The sequence below is a fragment of the Nilaparvata lugens genome, chromosome 6 (genome assembly GCF_014356525.2).
Source record: "Nilaparvata lugens isolate BPH chromosome 6, ASM1435652v1, whole genome shotgun sequence".
Classification (NCBI taxonomy): domain Eukaryota; kingdom Metazoa; phylum Arthropoda; class Insecta; order Hemiptera; family Delphacidae; genus Nilaparvata; species Nilaparvata lugens.
The window spans coordinates 5,643,457-5,667,130 of NC_052509.1; the positions used below are offsets into that span (position 1 = coordinate 5,643,457).

Genomic DNA, 23,674 nt, shown 5'->3' on the forward strand with positions numbered 1-23,674 from the left:
ATACATTCCTCTTTAATAGATATTGAATTACTCTATCATTGAGATTTTCATGTTCATCAAATACTTTTCATGAACTGTAGGCTACAAGAAAATAAGGGCGAAGCCACACAAGCGTTTTTTCAGGCGTTTTCAAACGAGTCGGCAGGACAGGAAGCTCTCCAATTGGCTGATTGGATTGGCGTTCAGGAATCAGCTGATAATCAGCCAATCGGAGAACTTCCTGGCCGGTCGACTCGTCTGAAAAAGCTTGAAAAAACGCTTCGTTAGGCTTGGCCCTAATATCCGAGTATTAGAACATTGCTTGGATCAACTAAATTGAATGCTCTGATTAAATCTACTTGGTACAGCACTGAATTGTTTGAATTGGTTTGAATCAGTGTCAAATTGAATGGATTTAACATTATGATGCATGTATTGTAGATCGTTCCATATATGATTTGAATAGCAAGCTATGATTATAGTCATAGTTAAACAATAGCGTAAGTAGATAGATATCCCATGGTATAGGGCGTTTATGTCGCAACTCTTACTGTTATCTCAAGCCGATTACTGTTGATTATTGTCGAATTTTACTGTTTTGTTGGGGTAAGAGTGTATGATCGGCACAATATGAGAGACTACCAGTGTCACACAGCTTCACGGGAAAGAATTACATGGACTATCGGCTTGAGATAACAGTAAAAGTTGCGACATAAACGCCCTATACCATGGGATATCTACTTATGCTATTGTTTCTCTATGCTAGAGTCCAATAATCTATAAACTTAATCTAAGAAGCTAAATAACAATTAATCTAATGCTCCAATGCTTAATTTCAGTCCAAACTCAACCTCAAACTAAATTTTTTAATTCAGTTTAATGAATTTCGAAATTACTAGTAGTTCTGTGAACAGTAGACCTCACGCAGTATTCTCATCCACAAGTACCTGATTGAAACCAAATACCTTAAAGAGATATATGCATCTTTAAGGTCTTTGATTGAAACTATAAACCTTATGGAAATACAGCAATAGACTGGCTTCTCCACACATCTGTGTAATCACTTGTCAGCTGATTTATGATGAATAATAATATTATTCTATTGTCTGATTTTTACTCTAATATTGGCGTATGAAGGAGGCTCCTTTTTCCTTTTATATTATCCTTGAAATGCAAAATTTCCAAAAACATTGTATATACGTCGACGCGCAATTGAAGAAGGAACATACCTGTCAAATTTCATGAAAATCTATTACCGCGTTTCGCCGTAAATGCGCAACATAATTATAAACATTTAAACATTAAGAGAAATGCCAAACCGTCGACTTGAAACTTAGACCTCACTTCGCTCAGTCAATTACTGTATGATAATTATTCAAAATATTCATTAATGATATTCTAGCAGTTGGTTAACTGCAATTTCTAATAAACATCCACCAAATTTTGAAATATTTTTCAACTAATTATGAATACAGTTGAAGCGAAACATAATTTTCAAAGACTATTATACATTTCAAAAGCAGTTAAAAAGCATTTGAAAGCAGTTAAATAGTTGAAATAACAAACAACGGTTGATTCAACTAGTTAGTGGTGGCAAGTTGAGGGTTATGGGGGAAGGATGCAAAGATTGTGGAGAATTCGAGCAATGGAATAGCTGTCGTGCCCTCTCTCCGGAGAATGCCTGGAGCACGCGTGCCGGTGTGTGCGCCCGCGTGCGCACGTGAGACGCCAATTAATTACTGTCAATCGGGTGCACGTTCATAGTTCATTAATCTTTATAGTTGTCTAGGTTGTCAGACAAACTATTGGGATAGTTTTTCCGGAGCTTGATGTTTTCTGAAAGTGTTTCATTTCCACTTCGGCAATACATAATAATTATTCTAAAACATTGAACGGGTTTCGAGGGAGTTGAGATTTGTGCAACGTTAGTAGACGGACCTATAGCACAGAGGAAAGAAACACTACATTTATGCTTATTCCGTGCCTATAGTGAGGTCCACGTTATAATGACAGTATTTGATCAACTTTGGTTTTGATATCATTGTCTATCATTCGACAAAGCCGGTGGTACTACCCATTTCTAGGTCCACAACGATGCCAATTATGTTTTTGACAGTGTAGAAATATAATTAATTAATTCAGAGGATCGGCATCGCTATTTTTCTATCTTTATCCACTGTCATTATAACGTGGACCTCACTATAGTTACTAGACACCGTTAGTAATCTTGAGCTTTGTGGTCATTGTTACGGTAGATATGAACAGATTTTTTTCAATAATCAAGATGAATCCCATGAATAGCTCGTAGGTTTGAGTAGAAATCTTCACAAGAATTTCTCCTTATCACAAATTTTCACAGTTGCCAGAGACAAATTTGAGACAAAGACAGAGACAGAGACAGAGATCTTGAGACAGATTTTTTGAGACAGAGATTTTTTCTTGAGACAGAGAATTTGAGACAGAGACAAAGTTGCCAGAGACAGAGTTGCAAGCCACTCTGAACGAACATAATTTTCATTTTCTACCCCTCAATTATTGCACAGATCACCGGATATAAACATTTGATCACCTTATTCTTCAAATATGAAACATGTTTCCTATCCAACCAGACGCAAAGGTATAAAAATTGGCTAGAACCTGAAGAACTGGTCGTGAGAGGAGTGAACTGATAACAATGTTACAATAAGAAGTTTTCTTGTAAATATAGGCTATTGTTGAACGAATATCACTCATAAAAAGTACATTCATCAGCTCTCATAAGATCAAAATAGTTATTTGTGCAACTAGTGCGCAAAGTGACAGTTTGCTGCACCGAAAGAAACGTTTACGCACGAACAGTAGGCGAGGGCGGAATGGTTTCTTGAGTGCAGTAGAGGAACTTTGCGCACGTATTTCACACAAAATTTTCTCTACAGTTACCATTGAATATGAGAAGTGGTAGATTATGGGTGAAATGATGGCTGAAATCCATCAAATGTTTGTCTGTATAATTTTTTTATTAATAACAACTTTAATTCATTTTAAACTTGATAATCCAATTGAAAATTAATAATCGATAATTTATTCGAATTAAAAATAAAATTAATCCAATAATTTTGAGTAAATCTTAATTTCTAAATAATTTTCAACCAATCAATTTATGAATGAAAAAAATATTATTTGAAATAATGAATAATTAATAATATTCAAAATGTATAATTTAATGGGTTCTCATTTTTATTTATTTGAAAATCAGAAAAAATATAGATAGAACAAATTCGCATTCAAAATACACGCCAACACTGTCAACAGCTGATTGGGATGGCTGCAAGATAATAGTAAAGTATTAAGAGTACGCAAAGTAATATTTTGCGCACTAGAGCGGAAAAGTGATTCTTTGCGTTCTGTAATCAGTGCAGGAATGGTCACTTTTCAAGGTAACTGTAGGAAAATATATTATCATCAAGATTATTCTGTAAGGAGATCACACAGTCTTCATCTCTTATCATGTTCTCCACGACTTAATTTCGTTTCTCATTTTTTATCTCAAATTCTTGCTAAATTTTTCTGTATAGTATACTATACTAACTTCTTTAGAATACTGAATCCAACTCAATTAGATGTTGGGTTGGATTTCACCATACAGAAACAATAGCGTAAGTTAATATTCCATGGTATAGGGCGTTTAAAAATGTCACAACTTTTACTGTTATCCCAAGACAATTACTGTCGATTTTTACTGTTTTGTTGGGGTAAGAATGTATGAACGGCACAGTATAAAAGACTACGAGCGTCACACAGCTTCACGGGACAGAGCTACGTGAACTATCGGCTTGGGATAACAGCAAAAGTTGCGACATAAACGTCCTATACCATGGGACATCTACTTACACTATTATTTCTCTATGATTTCATTCATTCAGTTCACTCCAATCTTTCCTCGCTCTCAAATACTGAATTAAGTTAAAATATACAAGTATGTGGGCATTAAGATTGAAAGAATAGATACAGGAAGACGGTACACTATACAGACCTTTCTATTCGTCCCATACCGAAATTTATGAGAGAATATAAAGCTTGAAGAAGTGAAATTAGAAAGACTTTCGCCTGTTGTCTCCGTTCCTATAATGACAGTAATAGTGGGAATTATGTGAGAGCATAAAGATCGAAAGACAGTTGTTGACTTTTCTCTCGGTTCAATGACGACTGTCTGTTGTTCGAGAGAGCGAGAGAGATAGAGAGAGAGAGAGAGAGAGAGAGAGTTTTGTTGACTTTGTCTCGGACTTGACGTGTTGTGACAGTGATTTAGATAGGAGCCGTGTCATCAGCCTTGTTATGCCATGACACCCCTTCAATATGTTACCATGCCGTCGTCATCTGCTCGGCGGATTTATTGAGGCTGATTTTATTACTTTTTCTTCTCCCCTAGCTTACAAACACATCCAAACAAAAGAGCAGGAGAGAAAGAGAGATTGAGTAGGAAGGAGGTAGGGAGAGAGAGTGAGAAGAAATGATAGAGAGAGAGAGAAAGTGGTAAGGAAAGAGGGAGAGAGATTGAGAAGGTAAGAGGGAGAGAGAACGAAGAAGGGTACATGAGAGAGAATGAGTGAGTGAGAGAGATAGAATGAGTGAAAGTAAGTGTATGAGAAAGAGAGAGGAAGGGAATAATGGGGGATGAGAGGGGAAGGATAAGTGAAAGAGAGAGAGTGCGTGAGTAAGAGTCACACATTTAGGGAGAGAGAGTGAACAAGTCAGGGTGAGTGGAAGAGATTAGATTGAGTGAGAGAGAAAACTAGTAAAGGTAAGTGTTTGAGAGAGTGAGTAAATGAGAGAACTGGAGTGAGCAAGAATGAGAGCGAATGAGTGAAATCAAAGAGAGAGAGAGAGTGAGAGTCGAAAGTTTCTACAATATTCAGAAGATAGACTTTCGGTGAGAGAAAAAACACAGAATTGATTTATGGTAGTATGACTGTTGGTGGTCGTGAAACAAAAAGGAAGTTTCTTTGAGGTTCTGTTGGGCAGAAATTTGCTATTTTTCGAAAATTCGCGAGAATGTTGAAGATGAATGAGGTAGAATACGTCTTCATTTTAAAGTTTAAACCATGCTCATGTGTGAGTCTTTCATGTTCTGTTCATCTTTAATCCGCCTGATAATTTTTTTTTCTTTTAATCTCAATCTGTTGAGGAAAGATTTTTAAACATCCCATGCGAAGATTTTTTAGCATACTCTTCTCTCAATTAACAATGAATGATTTTTCATTCCTTTAGTGAAAATTAATAAAGCCAGTTACCCAGTTGCGTGAAGAGGAATAGAAATGCTTCTTCTTGGAAACTGGCGAAAAATTGAGACAAAGAAAGGTTCAAGAGAGGAATTTAGATACACTTGTTGTTCTTGTCAGGGACGAATTAGAGATAGAAGGAGATTCAGTCGAGGAGAGCATGATTTAAGATGAAGACTGTGCGAACTATTTAGAAGATATATTGATAATAATCAAGATTCTATGAGACACTACCTCCGTAAACAAAGCCATAGTGCATTCGTGTGACGTCAGCACAGGTAGGGCTCCTACACCAATAAAAACACTAGCTGATATCAACGAATTTCTATTGGTGTAGGAGCCCTACCTGTGCTGACGTCACACGAATGCACAACGGCTTTGTTTATGGAGGTAGTGTATGAGAGCTGATGATGCTAATAATATTCATTCTACAATAGCTCATCACAAAAACCAAATACAGGATAAATACTGGAAAAAATGTTTAGTTTCGTTCAAAATGAGTACCTACGTAACAGCTATTCCAAATCCTCCATACTTCATTGACCAACCCTGTAGGAATAGAGAATGAAGTCTTCCGAAATCTTCTATCTTTCAATAGCACAAACATTTTATAATGATATCTAGTGTTTCAAATTAATGGATAATACAGAACTCTGGATTCCATTTTTTTTTGTACATTTTTTCCTGAGAATTAACCCATCTGATGGTGGAGTTTCTACAACCAGAAATTGTGCGGACAGAACGAGTAATTCGCGGTGGAGATCGATGCCACTAAACAGCTGTGCAATAATTGAGACATTTGGAGTCATCGATAGATTAATGATAACTCTAGCGAGATGAAATCTACTCATCGACCTGACCGTACCCCAATAAATTTAAACTCCACTATCATTGACCTCTATCTACTCTAAATACTATAGTGAGGTCCACGTTATAATGGCAGTGTCTGATAGCAATGGTATTGCTATCCTTGTCTATAATTCAACAAAGCGGATAGCGCTATCTCTTTCCCGCTTTGCTCTACTGCCAGATCGTCCTTTAACAATGTAGAATTAATCATTAACAAAATATTTCATCATACTTATTTCGATAAGAATTGAAATAAGAATCTGAAAAGTTCACTCTAGAATTCATTGAACTCTTGGGAAGAATCTCGATTTTCATTGATTCTATCAATAATGAGACTGTATCAAACTTTAAAATAATTTTTGTAAGCGAGTTATGTGGAAAAATATACATTATATGGGATAAGAAATAATTGTCATTTGGTAAAAATTGAAATTAGAATCTGAAATGTTTGAGGTGCGGTCCAAGATATAAAACTTTTTAGATTATAATTTCAATTTTTACCCAAAGGGAAATAATACGAAGATGATAGACAAGGATAGCAACACCAATCCTATTATATTAAGCTCTCTTTTTCTTTTGAGTTTTTAAATTATTATGAATTCATTCTAGTTTTTTCTGCTCTCTTAGTATTTCACTCTTAGTACTTCTTCTCGGATTGAAATTTTTTTTCTAGTTTTTCATACATTCCATATGTTTCTTTTTTCTTTATTATATTTTTTCTATTTTCGACTGAATCTCAAGCCACTAATTATAGCCGACTGATTACTCGTGCTATCGCTCAAATTACTTAGTTTTGCTGGTAACGCCAATGATAATATTATAATCGATTTTTAAATGGAAAATATTTTAATTTTAAGTTTTTGTAATGTATGGTATATGAAAATTTTTATATTTTTCACATTTGTAAAGTTTTTTTAATGATTTTGGCAATGAATATTTCTTTCTTTCTTTCTTTCAAAAAAGCGAGCAATTTCTGTATATTTATATCTGGTTATTAATGTTCAACGGATCTCGAAAACGGCTCTAACGATTTTCACGAAATTTGGAACATGGTAGGTTTATGATGTTAAAATTCGATTGCACTAGATCACATCCTTCGGAAAACTCGCTGAACGACATTAAAAGGATAATTCATCCTTGGCTGAAACAGCTGAGAATTTTGTCGTCTGTGGATAGTAAAAAGTGAGCGAGTGATTCTGAGGAAAATCAAAATATCGCATCCCCGAAATTCATAAGCTGACGTATAGCCAGCTGTAAAATATAAACACGATCATTTTAGAGAATTGTGTTCTGTTTATCAATAAATAATAATAACGAGCGAAGCTCGGTGCCCCTATATTGTTAATCAAATACTGTCATTATAACTCGGACCTCACTATAGATTGGCTTTTCTGTATTGAAAACAAAAACTTTCCTACTTGAACCATAGATTATAGAGTAGTCACTGTACATTGTTCATCTATGCTTATACTTTCTCACTCATATTTGTACTATTATTTGAGCATATTTTTTCACTCATACTTATGCTTATGCCAACATTGTGTAACTCAATATCAATATTATCGTTTGGTGTCTTGAGTTGCAGCTTATTTCTATATTGCTAATATCACTTCCGTTTTTTCTGTTGCAGAAGTGGGCCCGGCCACCAAATGCGGGGGCGACAAAGTTGGAGGCGGCGGAGGCGGAGTGGGAGGCGGTGTCGGGGGCGGCGGAGGTGTGGGGGTGGAGATGTGTGAGGGATGTGGCCATAAGATCCACGACCGCTGGCTGATGCGTGTGGCTGACGCGAGCTGGCACGAGCACTGTCTCGCTTGCTGTGTGTGTGGCCTCCTGCTGAACCACTCCTGCTACTACCGTGATGGCAAGCTGTACTGCAAGCCTGACTATGATCGGTGAGTTCATAGTTGAAAATCTCGTGTGGCGCACTCACACAACTTTCCTTGCCGTTATGAAAATTGATCACCTGACGCTAGTGTTCACGCGCATCTCAAGTCTACTATCCAAAGATCCAAGCCAGCTGGTGACATGACAATAACACTGGAGACACATGAAGTCTGCTATCTCTTCATAGTGAATGCTTCAATAGAATCAACAGTTTGCAATTGAAATAATAACATTTTCTCGAATTTCGAACTTATTTTGAATTTTAGGTGAAAATGTTACTGGACATTAATTGTAGAGATTATAATGCTTAATCTTTTCAATTGAATTTTTTTGTTTTAATTGTATCTGAAGCCTGATAATTGGGAATCTTAAATCAAACTTTGCATAGATGTGGCTGAGCTCCGGGAATTTTAACAGATATGGGACTTGTGGCAGTTGATAGAGCTTATCAATGACTTTAGGTATAAATGTGATCACAATCGTTGGAGCCGTTTTCGAGAAAATCGCGAAAAAAACTGTTTTTGACATTATTTTTGCCATTTTTTTCGCCATCTTGAATCGCATTAGATCGAAATTGTTCGTGTCGGATCCTTATATTGTAAGGACCTTAAGTTCCAAATTCCAAGTCATTCCGTTAATTGGGAGATGAGATATCGTGTACACAGACGCACATACACTCATACACACACACACACAACACAACACACACACACACCACACACACACACCACACACCACACACACACACACACACACACACACACACACACACACCACACACACACACACACACACACACACACACACACACACACACACACACACACACCACACACACACACACACACACACCACACACACACACACATATATATAATATATATATATATATATATATATATATATATATACAGACTAATACCCAAGAACCACTTTTTTGGACTCAGGGGACCTTGAAACGTATAGAAATTTAGAAATTGGGGTACCTTAATTTTTTTCGGAAAGCAATACTTTCCTTTCCTTTGGTAATAGGGCAAGGAAAGTAAAAAGAGATTACAAAAAAGTTCAGTAAACAATCCAAAGTTTCAAGATCCTATTATTTTGGAACGTTATCTTTCTACAGTGAGGTCCACGAAGTGGAGAAAGATAGGAGAACAACGTTGCCGATCCTCTGTCTTGTCAATGCCTTCTATAGACGGTAGCTGATACAGTTTTATTGACGTAATATCAACTGTTCATTTTCTTTTAAAATAATCAATTATACAAAATGCGCCAGAAAAACTTACTTATTTGAAAAAAAATCCTGTACGTTCAATTGGTCGTGTAGAGGGGTAGGAGGGGGCGCATCTGTAGGGGGAAGTTCTCAAACTTATCCTCCCTAAAGTGAATTAGCCATCATGCTGTGGTCTAGAGAGCAGCGGGCTCTCGCAGTTGAGAACTTCTTTTTTTAATGGTCGATCACCTTCCGCGCTCGATTTGAAATTACTCCCCACAGACTCGTTCCTGGCCAAAATTCGATTCTGTCTTGGGTTAACTCATTTCAGGAGTTTGGAGTGTCGCTAAACCCAGAAATGGACTTCAACGAAGCTTTGAACTGCCTTCTTTGAGCTGAAGTTAGGATTGTTCTCGGTCTTTTCGGGCCTCTCCTTCCATCTCGCGGTCTGCTCTCCTCTAATAGCATTTCATCTGTAATGAAAATAGAATGTGAATTGATATCATCAATACAAGCTGGTAATCAACAGATAGCATGCAACATGTTATGTATTAGTTGCATTCATTATACTCGTACAATTTTCATGAAAATATGATTATCAATCATAGACTCTAAAATCGAGAGGCAAATGTTATAAGGCTGAAACGGTTTTACCAAGTGAACATCTAAATCTAAATTTTACACAGTGATATCTAATTGATCAATAAAGCTATGGATTCAATAGTTCATTCGTTGTAATACGAGTTCTAGAAACTGGACATAGAACCATATACTATAGTGAGGTCCACGTTATAATGACAGTATTTGATCAACTTTGATGTTGCTAAGATAAGATAAGATCTTTATTCATCACATTTGTTTGCATAAATACAATATTTATCAAGCCATGACATGTCAATAATAATAATACAATAAAACAATCACAAACATTACAATCATAACACATAGAAACACGTCAAAAAGCTATCCTTGTCTATCATTCGACAAAGCAGGTAGTACTATCATTTTCTAGCTCCGCAACGATGCCATCTCTGTTTTGACAATGTAGAAATATAATTAATTAAGGCAGAAAATAGGCAACGCTGTTCTTCTATCTTTATCCACTGCCATTATAAAGTGGACCTAACTATAGCATACTAGTATATACTAGCATATAGCCATTCAAGAGCAAAAACCTAATCCCAATTTTTCCCCAAACTATCAACTAACTTCTCCGTAACCTAACATTATTTTCTCCTTTTTTCTAAGTACCTTCTCCATTGCGGAGGTTGGCCATCATCATGGTAATTCTCACCTTGTTCCCGCGCTCTAAAAGATCATAATTATGTTGTGCAATAATTGAATGGGTTCCTTAACCCATCCTTATCAATCTCCCGGATCTCGTGTTGCCATATCATATTCTCGGTCTGCCTTTTTTCCTTCTTGAATGAAGTTTCTCTTTGATAACTATTTTTGGTATTTAGTATTTGATTTATTATGATATTTTTTCAGGTCTACAGTCCAGTGTGAGCTGTAGCCCTACAGCCCAGTGTGGGATTTGGCCTCCTCCACAACATTCCTCCAAATATCTCTCCGTCTTCAATCAATCTTATCCATTCTCTATAACCTATCCTTATTGAATAATATCTGATCTCGTCTTCCCATCGTATTCTCTGTCTGCCTCTTATCATTCTCGAATGAAGTTTATCTTTGATAACTATTTTTGGTATTCAGTATTTGATTTATTATGATATTTTTTCAGGTCTACAGTCCAGTGTGAGCTGTAGCCCTACAGCCCAGTGTGGGATTTGGCCTCCTCCACAACATTCCTCCAAATATCTCTCCGTCTTCAATCAATCTTCTCCATTCTCTACAACCAATCCCTGATCTCGTGTTGCCATATCGTATTTTCGGTCTGCCTGTTTACCTTCTCAAATAAAGTTTCTCTTTTAGCACTATTTTTGATATATAGTTTCTGATATGATATGATTATTTGTGCAGGATCCCATCTTTCCATTGTATTCTCGGTCTACCTCTCTTCCTTCTCAATTGAAGCACTTTCCTTCTCTTTGAGCACTATTTTAGGTATCTAGTATTTGAAGAAAAATGATTGTTTTCGCAGGTTATTCGGCGCGAAATGCTCTAGATGCGGCGACCGACTGCTGGCCCATGAGATGGTGATGCGTGCGCAGGCCTCCACCTTCCACGTGGCGTGCTTCCTGTGCGTAGTCTGCTGCCAGCCGCTGCAGAAAGGCGAGCAGTTTGTACTGCGCAGTGGACAGCTGTTCTGTCGCCAGGACTTCGAGAAGGAGATGTTCCTATTGCAGCAGGCTAGTCCTTCCGGTGAGCCTACTTCATCATCTATTTAATTAATGATTTACCAACTGTCACAGTACATACAAATGTCATGTAATCATACGAATATCACAGTTCATAATAAATAAAAAAAATATAGAGAATTCCATAGATTGAATGAGGTCAATGACCAAACTATAATTATAAAGATGGCTTATTCAGCATATGCCCAGTCCATATTGCAATATGGTATTAGGGTATGGGGTGGAGCATTGGACATCCATTTTAATAATATCTCCGCAATTCAAAGATATATTTTAAAAGCTGCACTTGGAAGACCAAGACGATATCCCAGCCATAGCCTTTTTGCAGAGTTCCCAGTTTTAACAGTGAGACAACTTTACGTGAAAAACTCAATTCTAGCCGTTCATAAGTATAAAAATCTCTTTGAAACTAACATTCCGTCGTATAATTTCCGTTCATCATCTCATTACCGCATTCCTAGAACAAATTTAACAGTATGCCGCAGACAGTTCATATACATGAGTGATAGATTGATGAATATTTTGCCAGACCAATTAATTTCAGATAGATTTAATAAATCAGCCATTAAAAATATAGAGAGATGGATCAGAAGTAACAATGTTTTTCGCCTCATGTACAGTTAGAATCTGCTTTATTATTAAAAAAACCTTTTTCTTTGATATTATTTTCACTAAGTTGCATTTTTTTCAGATATTATATTACTACAATTATTATTATTTAACTTATTTATTTATTATTTCTACCATTCACATAAAATGTTTAATCATCTTTTATGATTATGTTAAATTAAATGAAATCTTTTGGTACTCGTTGCTAGCACACAAACTTAGGTTTAGCTGGCAACGCCAATTAAATTTCAAGTTAAAATATGATTATTATCTATAGTTATTTTATTACAATTGAATTTGTAATAAAATAACTATAGATAATAATCATATTGTTATGCATCTACATAAATTGGCGGAGCTTTGGACATATCAATGTCCATTCTTTGGGAAGAATATTAAAAATATCCTCCCCACTAACTCTCTACCAAGCTTAGGAGATTGATCGATATATTCAGAAGATCCGATTTTTTCGAGGTTCTGGCCATACTTGGGGCCGTTTGCACAGTCAAAGCTTAAACTGAATTTAATCAGCTGGTGGCTTAAACTCAAAATGTAACACATTATAACAAACGAGACTTGATACAGATTTAATCCGGTTTAAAATGAAATTTAGTTTAAACTATCACTGTGCAAACGGCCCTTAGTTGTTAAACCTTCTCTTGTTCTTGTCAGGGGTCTTTATATATCTGTTTCTCACTGTATCTGAGCAAATACAGTTATAGTAGGCATAGCATTGATTGATTGAGTACATTATTTATGTAGATTACAATATATACTGGCTTATACACTTATATACAATAGCTTACAATACAGCAAAATTATAGATGAATTTACATAATATAGACTAAGAAAATAACTATTGAACTGTATATGATATGAAAAAGCAATTTGTAATATAATAACTATAGATAATAATCATATTGTTATGCATCTACATAAATTGGTGGAGCTTTGGACATAGCAGATGAAAAGCGAAATGCGCATGTCAGTGCCGCATAAGTCTAAAACTACCGGCGAATACTTCGTATATATTAGTGGGCAGATGGAGTCACAATTGTCACAAACGCAGAAGTTCTCAGAAGAATGGGTAAACAGCTGGATGTTGTGTGTGACATTAAAATCAGGAAGTTGACATACCTTGGACACATTACGAGAGGACTCAATTGATTCTGCCCGTCATAAAACCAAGGTAAAATAGTTGGTAAGCGCTCAGTGGGACTTGGAAGAATGTCTTGCTTGAGGAACCTAAGGGATTGGTTAAGGAACCCATTCAATTATTGCACAACATATGATCTTTTTAGAGCGGCGGGAACAAGGTGAGAATTACCATGATGATGGCCAACCTCCGCAATGGAGAAGGTACTTAGAAAAGAAGGAGAAAATAATGGGTTACGGAGAAGTTAGTTGATAGTTTGGGAAAAATCTGGTGTGGCGCACTCACACAACTTTCCTTGCCGTTATGAAAATTGATCAACTGACGCTAGTGTTCCCGCGCATCACAAATCTACTATTCAAAGATCTAAGCCAGCTGGTGACAGGACAATAGCGCTGCAGACACACGAAGTCTGCTATCTCTTCATAGTGAATGATTTAATAGAATCAACAGTTTGCAATTTAATAATATTATTTTATCGAACTTCGAGCTTATTTTCAATTTAAGGTGTAAATGTTACTGATAATTGTAGAGATTTTTATGCTCAATCTTTTCCACTTGAAAGTTTTTGTTCAAATTGTATCTGAAGCCTGATAATTGGAAATCTAAAATCAAACTTTCCATAGATGGGGCGGAGCTCTTGGAATTTTTACAGATATGGGACTTGTGGCAGTTGATAGAGCTTATCAATGACTTTTTTAGGTATAAATTTGATCAAAATCGTTGGAGCCGTTTTCAAGAAAATCGCGAAAAACCCTGTTTTTGACAACATTTTCGCCATTTTAGCCGCCATCTTGAATCGCATTTGATCGAAATTGTTCGTGTCGGATCCTTATATTGTAAGGACCTTGAGTTCCAAATTTCAAGTCATTCCGTTTATTGGGAGATGAGATATCGTGTACACAGACGCGCACAGACACACACACACACACACACACACACACACACACACACACACACACACAACACACACACACACCACACACACACACACATACAGACCAATACCCAGAAACCACTTTTTTGGACTCAGGGGACCTTGAAACGTATAGAAATTTGGAAATTGGGGTCCTTAATTTTTTTGGAAAGCAATACTTTCCTTACCTATGGTAATAGGGCAAGGAAAGTAAAAATTGGGATTAGGTTTTTTCTCTTGAATGGCTACATGCTAGTATATACTAGTATGCTAGAACTCGTATTACAACGAATGAACTATTGAAACCGTAGCTTTATTGATCAATTAGATATCACTGTGTGAAATTTAGATTTAGATGTTCACTTGGTAAAACCGTTTCAGCCTTATAACATTTGCCTCTCGATGTTAGAGTGTATGAATTGATAATCAATATGTTTCATGAAAATTGTACGAGTATAATGAATGCAACTAATACATAACATTTTGCATGCTATCTGTTGATTACCAGCTTGTATTGATCATTTCAATTCACATTCTATTTTCATTACAGATGAAATGCTATTAGAGGAGAGCAGGCCGCGAGATGGAAGGAGAGGCCCGAAAAGACCGAGAACAATCCTAACTTCAGCTCAAAGACGGCAATTCAAAGCTTCGTTTGAAGTCAGTCCTAAGCCTTGTCGGAAGGTAAAACTATTATCTACAACTTTCCAACTGAATTACAACAATCTTATATGAGATGGACCAATTATACTTTCTTTCTAAAAATTATTAATAATAAATAATTCAGAAAGACATATTGCAACTCATAATATACCTACAGTACCGTATGATGATCTATATGCAATAACAACATAAAATCTGTACAATCTGTACATAATTCGTATAATTTGTACATGAACGTGTTTCATTATAGTGAAAAATCTTCCAGGATAGAATAGAATATAGAATTTTGTTTATAGTATTATTTCCATTCCATCTTCCAGAGACGATCACATATAATCTTAGTGAGAAGGCCTCATGGAAGGCCAGAATTTCAAAGCTTTCTAAGGGACAGCATGTAACTAGGGACACTTATAAGAGAAAAAGTCTTTCCATTCATACAAAACTGAAACACTACAAGGCAGTTCTAAGATCACAAGCAATGTATTGCAGTGAAACACTTTTCAATATTGATGGAAATGGAATTAAAGAAACTATAAGAAGAGTTGAAGGACGGATTCTTAGAACCTGCATGAACAAAAAACATGTAGTTGACAACCAGTTCAGACTCCTTCCAAGAGAACAGATTTATAGAGAAATCGAACCAATAACTGACGCAATGCGCAAAAAGAGAATTTCTTTCTTTGGACATATTCTCAGAACCCCAGCGAATCGATTGTTAGAAGACTTATTGAAAAATTCATGAGTGCGAAAACAGACAGAGCCACAATTCCTTGGCTTGTGGAAATAAAAAAAGACATATCGGAACTAAATTTAACTATTGACGATGTCAAAAATCGCACAAAAATCTATAGGGAAACCATCACGGACAGAAAGAGGATCTCATCTATAAAAACAATAAGGAGAAGGCAACAGGTTAGTTCAGATGAATTGAGAAAAGAAAGATCTGACAGAATGAAAAGATACTGGGAAGAAAGGAAGAGAATTGAAGCGAACAAACGAAGAAATAGGACTAACCAGAGACTACAGTGATCCTATGTGGTCATAAAATTGAAAAAAAAATTATTCCCATTTCACTTGATATTATAGAATGTTTTGTATAGGCTCTACATAAAAATAATATCCAACAAATTTATTTTCCTCAATTATTGTATGACTGCATCCATCGCATTATATTCAAATCCAATTGAATTTGCCTTTTGCATTTTCAATTAATGATGTATTTCATAAATTAGCTATCATCTCAATACACCTTATAACGTACATGGCGCATAGATTTATAACACTTTGGTCCAGCTGCACAAAAGCCTGCTAAGTATTAATCATGATTAAATGCCACGAGAACCAATCAGAGAACGCTTTTTTTGACAAGAAGGCTCCTCTTATTGTTCTCGAGGAATTTAATTACGATTCAAATTCTAGAGGCTTTTGTGCAACCGGCACTCTATAGTGTATCATAGTAATTCGTATATATAATATGATAAACATGGTAAAATAATGATCAGTTAAATGTTAAAAAGTTGAGATATCTAATTATATAATTGAAACTGTAATAATATAATTTATAATTTATAAAACTGTTTGAATTTATAGGTAAGAGAAGCACTAGCCAAGGAGACGGGGTTGAGCGTTCGAGTGGTCCAAGTGTGGTTTCAAAACCAGCGAGCCAAAATGAAGAAAATACAGAGAAAAGCAAAACAAGACTCGGACAAGAACCAGGATAAAGATGAGAAGAGAGACAAAAGCATAAAACAGGAGCCTCTATCATCAGATCATAGTGAGTATGAGGATCACGTCTCAATAAAATCATAATTTATAATATTTTATTTTATTTTGAAGAATAGATCAATCTTTAGATATAGTTTTATTCCTAAAATGGAAGTATGAATCTCTCATATCTTATTGAATATGCGTCTTCTGTTTGTACAAGCAAATAGAAAAAACCTAAATCTATCAATGAAACACAACAATATTGTCTAAAAAGATCAAGAATTTATAAAACGCATAATAGTGTCATTTTCATGAGAACACCAATGTGAGAAGATATACTCCATAGACTTCTGAAGATGACACCGTAGGTGTTGAAACATTAAAAAATATATAAAAAACTTGTACTACCCTTTATTGGAGACTTTAAAATATTTTATCGACTAGTGTCGATCATAGGTCATTTTCAAATTATTATTATTCTAACTTGGCTACAAGTTTTTATATTGTTTTTTTGACCAAACGAAGTGAGGTCTAAGATTCAAGTCGACGGTTTGGCATTTCTCTTAATGTTCAAATGTTTATATGTTGCGCATTTACGGCGAAACGCGGTAATAGATTTTCATGAAATTTGACAGGTATGTTCCTTTTTTAATTACGCGTCGACTTATATACAAGGTTTTTGGAAATTTTGCATTTCAAGGATAATATAAAAGGAAAAAGGAGCCCCCTTCATACGCCAATATTAGGGTAAAAATCAGACTATAGAATTATTCATCTTAAATCAGCTGTGTGGATTACACAGATGTGTGGAGAAGACAGTCTATTGCTGTATTTCCATAAGGTCTATAGTTTCAATCAGGTACTTGTGGATATGAATACTGCGTGAGGTCTACTGTTCACAGAACTACTAGTATTAATTTGAATAAGTAGCCCATATGAGTGAAGTGAGTGTTGAAACAAGTATTCAACTTTTGAATAAATTCATGATATTTTCAGACAATATAGCACTTTCTCATTATGGATAAAATATCACTATATCTCACAAAAACAGAATTAAAACTAAATCTATAATTTCGTAAATCAAGTTGTGATGGCCAAGACCACAGCCTGCTAGATACTAAACCTATTAATTTGTTTGGTGTAAACACATACATCTAAGGACAAACTAAGGAAATTGGTAATATACACAAATTTAGATACCAACATTCATTAGAAGAATAATTATTCCAGTTTCCAAAACTAAGAGATTCAATTAGAGATAAATTCAGAGATTGCCCAGGTCAAGTATATGTTTTTGGGAGAATATAGATAGTTATTTTGCTTCATACATGGGGTTTCCTCAATGCACAGTAGACCTACTAGAACCTGATTATACCAAATAGATCAAATAACTCACGTTTCATTATTATAAAATAATGTATATTTTTGAATAATGTGTATCATTGTATATTATGAATTGTATGTAATGTATATTTGAATTTGAGTCCAATGTACTGTGACTGTTTATTGTAGTGTTTTATTGACCGTCTTTATTGTGCTTTATTGTATTTTGTTGACTGGCCTTTATGTCAAATTGTGATTTACTATTGAGGCTAATAAAGATATTCTATTCTATTCTATATTCAATGAGAAAATCTTTTGGTTCAAATTTGTTTAAACTCACACACAAAATGTGAATTAAGCTGGATTTGCAGACAACATCCAGTGACAGTGAGGAGTGAAAATATAATTCACATGAGTTCTAATGGGATTATCCATACTCGCTGAATGTGAATAGTCCAATAAGAAATCGTAAGAATCATATTTTCACAGTCCACAGTCACTGTTGTGTGCGAATTCAGCTTTATTAATGGTATGAATTATAGAAATCAGGTACTTATCCATTGATTATAAATTATTTTAATCTAATGATTTGAATTTGTTCACAGATCATTATCTTGGGATCAATGGACTGAGTATGCATGACTCGTCCGACTCAACCTACCCCTCTTCTAGTCAACCTTTGAACCCCAATCACCCCTACTCTCCTGACGGTGAGTTCAATCAATCCTCGCAAATAAATCTCAAATAATCTGTTTATATTATGATGGAAAATGTAATTGCAGCTTACTTGTCATGATCATCTCATGCTCGATTATTGGTTCGAGCTACTAGAAAATAATAGATTAGTTATTTAGCAAAATAGAAATAAATAGAGGTGCTGTGCTAATTCAGTTTTTATTTTTGTAGATTGAATAATAATTTTGGAACTAAGATAATGAAATATGTACGGTATTCGGCCCATATTATAATAGTCTAACGCAGCAGTAAACAGATTATAAAAGTAAGAAATATAATTCCACATACTGGTAAGGAGGAATTAAGGAGGAATTTTGACAGTTAGTAGATTATAATGAATTTCATTTGAATTCTCAAAAAGTCACTCTTTTTAGAGGTTCTGTAGAATATTGTTCCAAAATAAAATACCAACACAATAGATAATATATTGTCCTACTCAAATAATTTTTGGTCTCATTAAAGTCCAATAGTGATTCAACCGTTAGCAATATACCCAAGACTCAGAAACAATGTTTATAAAAGAGTCTTGAGGACACGAAATCAGCACATTTTGTAATATCAGTATGTTTGGATTAATCAGACTCCAGATATCTAATGATAATTGGGTGCATTTTATGCCTTAACTGAATTATATCTCATCTATAGGCTATTCTTAATTGTCCCGATTGCACAGAATCCTGTTAAATTTGATTGAATGCCATGAGAACCAATCAGAGAAGCCTCTTCTTAAAAAACTCCTTCTCTGATTGGTTCTCATGGCATTCAATCAAATTCAGCAGGCTTCTGTGCAACCGGAACTATTAAGAATAGCATATAGATGAGTAATAATACGAACGCAATCAGTCAGGCTTTTGTGTAAACAGTTCTTCAACTTGCCTATATTTATTCCAACCTATTCAATTTAATGGATATCTGATCATATAATCATAATTATTATCGTATGTCATAATCAAATCATAGCATATGATAAATTATATCATAACTATACAATCAACTCAATCCATCGCCATATTTATTGCTTAAAACACAAACATTTTACTAAAACATTGAAAAAGTCTTTATTGAAGAAAGAAAGTTTTTACTACCGTAATAATTCTATCTTAATTTTTCATCATTCTCTATTGACAGATGCCTACCCGGCCCACTCAGGGGAGAGCTTCTGCAGTTCGGACATATCCCTGGACGACAGCACCAATCTGGACGAGGGGGGGTCAGACACCCTCTCCCTGGAGTTGGGTCCTCCCCCAGCCGGCAACCACGGCCCAGAGCCTACAAACCTCTCCCTGCACCCTGCACTGGGCCACATCAACCCCATCGACAAGCTCTATCTCATGCAGAACTCATACTTCAACTCGTCTGAACAGTGAGATTGAAATAAAATCGTTGCCAGAAAGCTGCTGTCAAACAAAACGATTGTGAGGTATCTGCAGAGACTATGAAAGTTATGAACAGTGAACGTTTATATTATACTGAAGGAAAAACTTATGGTAGAATGAAATTTCACAGAACTCCTAATTCAGAACAGTCCGAACAGTGAGAAAGAAGGAAAATCATTGCCAAATAGCTGCTGTAAAACAAAATGATTGAGAGGTATCTCCAGAAACTAGGAAAGTGATAAACAGTGAAAGATTTTACTGTAGGACAAACTTATAGTAGGACGAGCTCCTATAGAGCTCCTAATTCAACTCGTCCGAACAGTAAGAGTGAAAGAAAATCATTGCCAGGTAACTGCAGAGACTACGAAAGTTATGAACAGTGACCGTTTATATAAGCTACTGTAGGACAAACTTACAGTAGAACGAACTTTCACAGAACTCTTAATTCTTAAATAATCCGAACAGTGAGAACAGTCAAACGGATTCATTGTGAGATTCCTGCAGAAACTACGAAAGTTTATGAATACTGAGCGTTTATATAATGTAGGACAAACTACAGCTCTTAAAGATCTCCTACTTGCTACTTTAACTCGTTGGAGAAGTGAGATTTAAACAAAATTATCGCGAGGTTTCTGCAGAAACTATGAAAGTTATAAACAGTGAGCGTTTATATGAACAGTATAATATAACAGTATACTTTACTCCTACTTCTACTCGTTCGAGCAGTGTCAAACGAAATCTTTGCGAGGTATCTACATAAAAGAGACAATGGAAGTTATGAACAGTGGAAAGTGAACGTTTCTGTCACTGTCCTCCTACTAGGAGGACAAACTTGACTCCTACTTCAACTCGTTCGTGTCAAACGAAATCTTTGCGAGGTATCTACATAAAAGAGACAATGGAAGTTATGAACAGTGGAGAGTGAACGTTTCTGTCACTGTAGAATCTTGTGGGAAGGATAGTGAGTGATACAGTTCTATCAGATCCAAAATTCCATGTTCACATCTTTGACTCCTACTCCAAGACAATCCTACGCAAGAGAACTCCTACTCCAACTAGTCCGAACAGTGAGAGTCAAACAAAATCATTGCCAGGTATCGGTTGCAGAAACTAGGACAATAATTTTATGAACAATGAACGTTTTTACAGCATGAGAATCTTGCGAGAAAAAGTGAACCAGTTCTATTTCATGCGAAATTCCTTGTTCAATTCTTTTAGGAAAGTGGAATGAATACAGCAATTGCAAACTACCGGCAAAACTGTGAACAGAGATTGTTTCCACTGTAGAAACGTGTGAGGTAAAGTGGAACAGTTCTATTTGATGAGAAATTCCTTGTTCAATTCTTATAGGAACAGTGAAAGTAGAATGAATACAGCAATATTTCAAACTACCGGAAAAACTTTGAACAGAGATTGTTTCCATCTTGTGAGGAAAAGTGGAACAGTTCTATTTGAAGAGAAATTCCTTGTTCAGTTCTCAGGAACAGTGAATTTAGTGCAAGAAAATAATTGCGAGTTAAGATACTGCGAACATTGATCGTTTTTATTTTAGGATCTTGTACTGTAAAAACTTTTGAGAATTATTGATTCAGTTTATATTTGATATGGAATATTCTTACTTAAACTTTTAGAACTACTGAAAGTGAAGGAGAATATTTGTCCAAATAGAATAGAATATTATTCTAGCACACCATGTATATGAAAGAAACAGATGAAATTGGCCAAGGGTTATGAACCTTCAACGGGAATTGACATAAAGTGCAAGTGAATGTAATTATGAAAAGTTAATTTTCATTGTAGGCCTATAACTTAATTTTGTACAGTGTACACGAATTACTGACAATGTTTATGATTTGAGTGACTTCTTGGGTACATACATCGCATAATGTGTTTCAATTTGAAAATTGTCCCAATTTTTATTCTTGAATAAATCTTAATAGTTTCCACAGCTTGTGTGCTATGTAAAAGCTAGTCATCTTTGTCTTGAACCAAAAATATGTTTTTAGATAATTGTATAAAGAGAACTATCTAGTCACCCTCCTGATAAAAAGATGACATTACATAAGAAACTTACTTATTATTTGCAAGATTACGTCAAAACAGTAATATGATTTGAATACAAATTTGTTCAAGCTACAGAACTGATTCACCAACTGAATTGAATTGACATTTATTTTCTCTTATTGGGAAATTCTCACTCTTATTTTATCAGTGATGGGAGCCTCAAGAAAAAATTCGGCAACCGTTTTACAACTTATCCATGAGCCTATGTCACATAAGCAAGAATAATAATTTTATCAGATTGAAACTCGTATTGTTTCATAGACTACCGTAATATAATTTTAGTATTAAGTATTTATTTATAACTGATATTTGAATTTTCACTCTTTTGTTTACGGTACATTAAAGAAAAATATGGTGCTATATGTTATATTTTAGCTTTATTCCTTGAATATTTTGATGCTGTATACTTTTATTATGTATTTTATTTTTAGATTATTCTCAAAACCAAAGAAGAGAAGTCACAACTTGAGTTGAATTTATTTTTTTGTAAATACAATTTTTTTAATAAGGCTTACCTCAAATTAAAAACCTAGCATAGTTAGTAAATAAGGTGATTTTTTATAAGAGCTTTTATTGTGATATAGATCATAAATTTTATCCGAGTGTATATTAAATGATAACTTCTAGTCTGTAAAAATTACCATACTATTGCTGGACAGATAAGTCAGCTTATTTATGTCATTAGAACATTAGAAAATGTTTTTTGTCAAGTATTTTAAAATGTCTAGCTCTAAAAATGTCTTATTTATTTACTCCTTGTTCCACCTAGTCCATAATTCAGATTTTTACAATATTTTTCTAGTTTAGTTCAGTTATTTGTCGGTAGTAAGGAGTAATTAATTGCAATATTCTCTTGGGTTTAAAAGTGACCTGGTTCTATATATCCTATTATATTAAGCGAGCAATTTCTGTATATATTTTTATATCTGGTTATTTATGTTTAACGGATCTCGAAAACGGCTCTAACGATTTTCACGAAATTTGGAACATAGTAGGTTTATGATATAAAAATTCGATTGCACTAGGTTTCATCCTTGAGAAAACTCACTGAACGACATTAAAAGGATAATTCATCCTTGGCTGTTGTGAATGAGAGAGTGAGTATGTGAAAAATCAAAATATCGCATCCCCGAAATTCTTAATATGACATATAGCCAGCTGTGAAGTATAAACACGATCATTTTAGAAAATTGTGTTCTGTTTATCAATAAATAAATATTACGAGCGAAGCTCACAAAATAACTAGTTGTTATTAAAATTAAAATAAAAATCGTATAGACCTGAAATCATTTTCACATTTTAAGCTTACAACAAGTCAATATCAACACTTTTTGAGAATAAACGACATTGGAAACTGTTCAATGTACAAGCACAAAATTATGACCTCCTGATTCGGACAGTGTTGAAGATGACCAACACTTGGTCAGAAACGCGTCCCAATAATACGAGTCTATACAGCTGATTTTGAGCCTCAAACCTATATTTTCAAATACACATGACACAGTTCAAATGGGGAACAAAGTCAACAATATTTGTGAATCACAAATTGCATAATATTGAAGTTACGTTTACACCAAAGTTATTAACAAAATGTTTATTTTTCCGTCCTTATAGATTCTATTAGACT

At 34.9% G+C, this 23,674-nt stretch overlaps 1 protein-coding gene across 1 annotated transcript in view; it reads left to right on the plus strand.

The window, feature by feature from the left end:
• The window catches only part of LOC111056969 (LIM homeobox transcription factor 1-beta), a 40,467-nt gene extending 17,683 nt beyond the window's left edge, over nucleotides 1–22,784 (plus strand). The window contains exons 2-7 of the mRNA XM_039429992.1: nucleotides 7,717–7,978; nucleotides 11,285–11,505; nucleotides 14,730–14,863; nucleotides 16,433–16,616; nucleotides 18,478–18,582; nucleotides 19,736–22,784. Coding sequence (XP_039285926.1) covers nucleotides 7,717–7,978; nucleotides 11,285–11,505; nucleotides 14,730–14,863; nucleotides 16,433–16,616; nucleotides 18,478–18,582; nucleotides 19,736–19,974 — 1,145 coding nt within the window. The 3' untranslated portion in view covers nucleotides 19,975–22,784. The remainder of the gene's footprint in view (nucleotides 1–7,716; nucleotides 7,979–11,284; nucleotides 11,506–14,729; nucleotides 14,864–16,432; nucleotides 16,617–18,477; nucleotides 18,583–19,735) is intronic.
• Nucleotides 22,785–23,674: the final 890 nt, after the last annotated feature.